At 40.4% G+C, this 5,460-nt stretch overlaps 1 protein-coding gene across 1 annotated transcript in view; it reads right to left on the reverse strand.

Annotated features, from left to right (window-relative positions):
* Positions 1 to 4,695, reverse strand: part of LOC139646311 (zona pellucida-like domain-containing protein 1) — a 5,263-nt gene extending 568 nt beyond the window's left edge. The window contains exons 1-9 of the mRNA XM_071522315.1: positions 4,614 to 4,695; positions 4,014 to 4,231; positions 3,717 to 3,901; positions 3,070 to 3,142; positions 2,313 to 2,410; positions 2,001 to 2,081; positions 1,753 to 1,921; positions 1,577 to 1,676; positions 163 to 183 (exon numbers count right to left, since the gene is read on the reverse strand). Coding sequence (XP_071378416.1) covers positions 163 to 183; positions 1,577 to 1,676; positions 1,753 to 1,921; positions 2,001 to 2,081; positions 2,313 to 2,410; positions 3,070 to 3,142; positions 3,717 to 3,901; positions 4,014 to 4,231; positions 4,614 to 4,674 — 1,006 coding nt within the window. The 5' untranslated portion in view covers positions 4,675 to 4,695. The remainder of the gene's footprint in view (positions 1 to 162; positions 184 to 1,576; positions 1,677 to 1,752; positions 1,922 to 2,000; positions 2,082 to 2,312; positions 2,411 to 3,069; positions 3,143 to 3,716; positions 3,902 to 4,013; positions 4,232 to 4,613) is intronic.
* Positions 4,696 to 5,460: the final 765 nt, after the last annotated feature.

The raw sequence follows: 5,460 nt of genomic DNA on the forward strand, positions 1-5,460 counted from the left end.
GCAGCCAGTAATTGGACAGGTGAAAGTCCCAAGTTATTCATTTCACTGCCATACAGACAGTACATAGACTGAACATTTGTAGCTTTACAAACCTCTTGGAATGCAAATGAGTCATTATTTAGCCAACTGACACGAAACACGAAGCAATTAAGGGAATCCTACCTTCCTCTTTAGATGCCAAATCTGAAAGAAAGAAAGAAAGAAAGAAAGAAAGAAAGAAAAAATCAATTTGTATTTGCACTGATCAAATAGTCTAAGCTGTGAATAACAAAAAATATGTCAAAGATTTGCCCCCTCTTTTTTTCATTTGTTTGTCCCGGTTATCTTTAGTTAGTATAATTTTTAGTTAATTTATATAAGTGAGTGTAGGTATATCCGTATGCGTGTATGAAGCTATGTATGTACATATAAATAGTTGTGTGCATACATATGTGTATATGTATGTATGTGTATGGATGAATATGTAATTACTCTTTTTTTTTCTTTTCTTTCCTTCTGTTTGTATCACCGGGTAAAAATAATTGCAAGGACATGAAAATATACTGGACATTTTGTGGTTGTACTGATTCATGAATTAATTGCAATAAAAGTATGAAAAAAAAAAAAAAAAAAGATTTGCCCCCTGGTCTTCTATGCAATCAAACTGGATTCAATTTGAGAGTCCAAGGTTGACAAACAGACAAGCACATACATGTGATGTAGCTGTAGCTACAAGTACAGCATATACTGCAAATTGGTATCTGCGAGGTAAATGGCAGAGGTCATTACAGGAGCCATTCATTTCTATCCCAGTTCCTCTCCTGAAAACGACTTATGAATAAATCATTATTAATATGACATTGCACCATTGTGGTTGTTAAAAGTCTTATAATTACCCCTGGTCATAAGTGTCATGACTCATCTAATACAAGCGCTGCAGTTCTTACTGACGTTCCTCTTACTATGCCATTATTCATAAACTGAACCTATTACGTGGAATGCGGTAAAGTGGCTTATAACAATGTCATAACTGTGTCAAATCACATCCATGCTTTATGATGCATTTTGACATTTTCTGATGCAGTTATGATGGATTACAATCAGTGATGTAGTTGTAAATAAAAAGGTGGATAAAGTACCACCTCCAGTTGGCGATCATTATAAGACATCACAACCACTAGTAGAGACATTAATCAATTATATTTTCAGAAAAGCATTAATTTATGCTTTTTTTCTCCTCAAACGACCCAAACCATATGTGACTTATATCAGTTCAATACTACTTACTATGATATGTAGTATAAATTTACCTCATAAAGATTTGTGTCAGTCTAAAAACGTGGGTAAAGTGAGTTTAGGCAGGTTTACCCTCCACTACATCCCTGCTTATAATACCTTATGACCAAAATAGATATGCTATATAGCTCCATGGTAAATATATAACTTATAACAGCCTCATAACGGTGCCATACCATATTCATAAAGCATTATTATACATTTTAACATTTTCTGATGTTATTGCGATTAATTTATGATGTTCTTATGATGTGCTTATAACAGCATTTAAAGCAAAGTGTTACCTAAATATCATGCTTACCAGTCTCAGTTCTGGTGACAATGGGACTCCTTAAGGAGAGGGTGGTGGAATCTGTCACTCTTTCATCATCAACATCCCTTCTCCTCCTGTTGGTACATTGCTGTAGATGGAGAGGAAGAGTGTAACTAGTAATGATATTGCTGAATTTCATCGCCCTTTGTTGACTCTTTACTGACCTTAAAGCCACTGCAGGTGCTGATCTCGCAGAGTCTGGTGATACAGTGCAGGTAGTAGGTGGACACCGTCTCGTTCTGCTGCTCAAGGAACCTGAAGGCCGGGAAGGAGAAGCGGGCGTTGTGACTGTCACCGTTCTCGTGCATGGTGGTCATCTGGTCCCTGGAGCACCTGTCGGACGTAAAGAAGAAAGAGCGTCAGTCGAGGTTGGACTTTGACCATTTCATCAGAATGAGATTTGAGGACTTACGAGACAAACAGGTTGAAGTAAGTGGAGTTGGTGGGTTGAGGAGAGGTGGAGGCGTAGCATCGGTCCAGGAGGACGTGGTACCTGTTGGGGGAAGAGCAACGGGGGTCAGAGTCATGACAGTGGAGGTTTTAGGTGATGAAGGACTTATTTTTCTTGTACTAAGACTTCAAGTTCCATAGTATGTTTGTGTTTAGTGTTTTGTTGCCCTCTTGGAGGCACCAATGTGCAAAGTTGCCTAGTGCAGCTTTAAGAACTGTCACAAATGACTCATAAGAAGAGTCAGTGGTTGGAGAGATACATGGATGGTCTTACTGATCAGTCAAGTTGGTTGCCTTGACCTGGACATAGATATTGGTCCTCAGCTCTATGCCCAGTCGTGGTATGATCAGAGGGGTGGTGTAGTTGACATCCTGTCAACAGAACATTGTAGTTGACCAGCTGCAACCCCTGGTTAACACTCACACTGCACACAGATCACCTTCCTTTCCCTTGTTGGCTCTATGATGTGGTGTATTGCTATGTGCACAGATTTCCACTGGATTGAATTGGACTGAATCGAATTGAACTGAACTGAATTTAATTGACAAATTGGATTGAATTGAATTGCAGTTGAACTGAGTTGAATTGAATTGAACACAACTGAACTGAACTGAACTGAACTGAACTGAGCTGAACTGAACTGAACTGAACTGAACTGAACTGAACTGAACTGAACTGAACTGAATTGAATTGAATTGAATTGAATTGAATTGAATATAAGTGAATTGAATTGGTCTTAAGTATCTAATGCATGATTGATGATTGATTAACCGGAATAAAATGCATTTCTCAATTTCACACTTGCTAGCAATATACAGTATTTCACAATATCAGAATTGCTTAAATGCAACTCAGCTAATGGGTACCTCTAACAAAAGGCCTTTTTTTTTAGAAGAGGTGGACAAGTTAAGTTATATTTATAATAAATGACTGTAGGTAGAGTCTATTAAATGGACTATTGTCACAGAGCAGTAACCTCACTGACCTCACAGCTACCATTGCAACATAAAACATTGCTGTCTTGACTTACACTGTAGAGTTCCATGCTCAAAGTGCTGATGAAGCTTCCATTGTTGTCCCTCACTGCAATGGAGGACGATGACCTATATGGGACAAGGGTTGGTGTCAGGAAGAGGGAGGAGATACATGGATAACACATGTCTGTCTAACACTTGGGGGATGCTCCATTGCGCTAAAATGCGGAGTGGCACAGAGTCTTCTGGTACTTTACTGGAACACCATTCTCTGATCTAGATATAGCTGGGGCAGTAAGACTGATGATGTATTGAGACAGAAGTCCAAGCAAATGCATCTACTTGGTTCTGCACACTGGACAGTGTTTTCAACTAGAATGGGAAGAATAAGCTAGATTTACGACTAGAAATACTGAGAATAGTTGACATTATGATCAGGACAGATGTATTTCACCAAAGGCAAGTCATCTGTATAGGATTAGAACTCAAAAAAACATGTCATAGGGTATGGTTTCACTCGGGGGTTTGTTTTAGAAAATTCTACAGAGTACTTACCATGAAAATGGTCACAGAATCTGTCGAATGTCCCTAGTAATAACACACTCTATGTCCAGGTACATAAACATCTTAAAAAGTCATTGCGATTCAGCTGTAATTGGAGGGATACAAGATTTAAAAAAAAAAAACCAAGGAGAGGTCTTACACATCCATGCGGGTATTGTTGATGAGGTACTCCAGAGGGTAAGCGCAGGAGAAGAAATATTTGAGCTCGGCGTTATAGGTGACTGTCCCTGTGCTTGGATCATGGGAGCGCACTACACCACTGACATTGACCGTCTGGATGTTGGAGAAGTCAGCGAAGATCCCTGTGCCAGCTGCACTGGTGGTCTGGAGGCAACATTTACGGTTACGTCAAGAACGGAAAGATAGAGGATGCTTTCAGAAGTTGCTAAACTATGGATTCTCCCCCCATCTTACTTCTCCTTAAAGCTCTACTGACCCTGAAGTTGCTGCCGCAGGCGTTGGTCAAGTTCAGGGGAAAGCTGAACCTGACAACGGGTGGGGTCACGGTCTCGTCCAAGGTTCCCTTACATGGGTCATCATACATATTGTTGAGGATGAGCAGGGACTCATTGTAGCCAGTGTAGATGACGGGGCAGACAAGTATAGCCAGGTCAATTGAGGAGGTGCCACAATCAACTGAGATGTCAGTGTATTCTAAGGAAGGGAAAAGTAAGGAACTTTGCTTTCCATCGTTGCTTGAAAACATATTCATTCATAAGCTAATGTAATGTCTGGAAGGATTCAAATGGCTATTTTAAATGTGCACATCCAATTTCCCTGCTTTGCATATTATTGCCAACAGCTGTGTGGCAAAATTGCATTCCTTCAGAGTTCTCAAATGAGCTGTGAGTGTTTGGGGTGAAAGTACTAGAAATTTAGTGCAGTGAAAGTACTAGTAATTTAGTGTAGCTGTGCGGAATTAATCTCACAGTTGTGCTTCACCTTCACTGAGAATAAAGACATGAAGTCCTCTTTAGGACCTGCAATGCATAGAAAGTTGAGAGATAACATATCAGAACAGAACAAATAGGAATACCTGGACGTCGAAAGCCAGCTCCACAGTCACTTAATGTCAGCTGACAACTTTTGGCAACCATGGACGCCAAGAAGAAAAAGCTGAGAAGGTTCATTTTTGCCTTCCTTGTTGTGAACATATCTGTGAAAGCAAAAAAAAGCTAAATCACATCTCAGATGCTCTAGAGGAAGTTAAAGTGAGCTTCAGGATCTCAAAGTGCGTCAAAAGAAACTGAAGAATCTGCAGATGTTTTGACTGAAGATTGTTGTTACCTTGGATGACTCCCACCTGAACTGTCCCACTCCTGCTTCCCCTTTCCCTGCTTGTCTCCTGCTTGTTATAATGCATGGGGATGTAGGGGGCTGCTTTTATAGCTAGCCCTCCTTCTTAGGATTGGACAGAAACAAGGTCAGTATAGTTTGGCGTGTCCCCCTTGACTTCACTGTATGGGAACAAATCTATTGTATTGGGAGTACCATGGACCATACCTTAAGGGTAATTAGTGAAACCCGACACACCCCGAGTCTTTAGCGAGGGATCAGAAACAATGGCCTGGTTCTTGTGTGACTTCTCTGTACAATATAGATTCCCTTAATGCTAACATGAGACTTCATGAGTAAGTGTTGAATCCCTTGGGGTCGTAGACAATACTTTGATGCCCTTTTTAGGGGAGAGTCCGTACTTTTAACAATCATGCCAATAGCCTTTATCATGACCCAGAGACGATCCTGCGAGACAGTTCCATCGCCCAGAGGATGCTACAGGTATTGCACGTGGGTGCTGTTTTGACATCGGACAGAAGATTTTAACCTTTACAAAGGTTTAGCCAGTGGTTCATCAATGTCTTTTGCAGCCATGTGAGGTACAA

This window comes from Centroberyx affinis, unplaced genomic scaffold, assembly GCF_046629955.1.
Source record: "Centroberyx affinis isolate AG114_WGS23_722 - 3 ecotype Tasmania unplaced genomic scaffold, CSIRO-AGI_Caff_v1 ptg000975l_1, whole genome shotgun sequence".
Classification (NCBI taxonomy): domain Eukaryota; kingdom Metazoa; phylum Chordata; class Actinopteri; order Beryciformes; family Berycidae; genus Centroberyx; species Centroberyx affinis.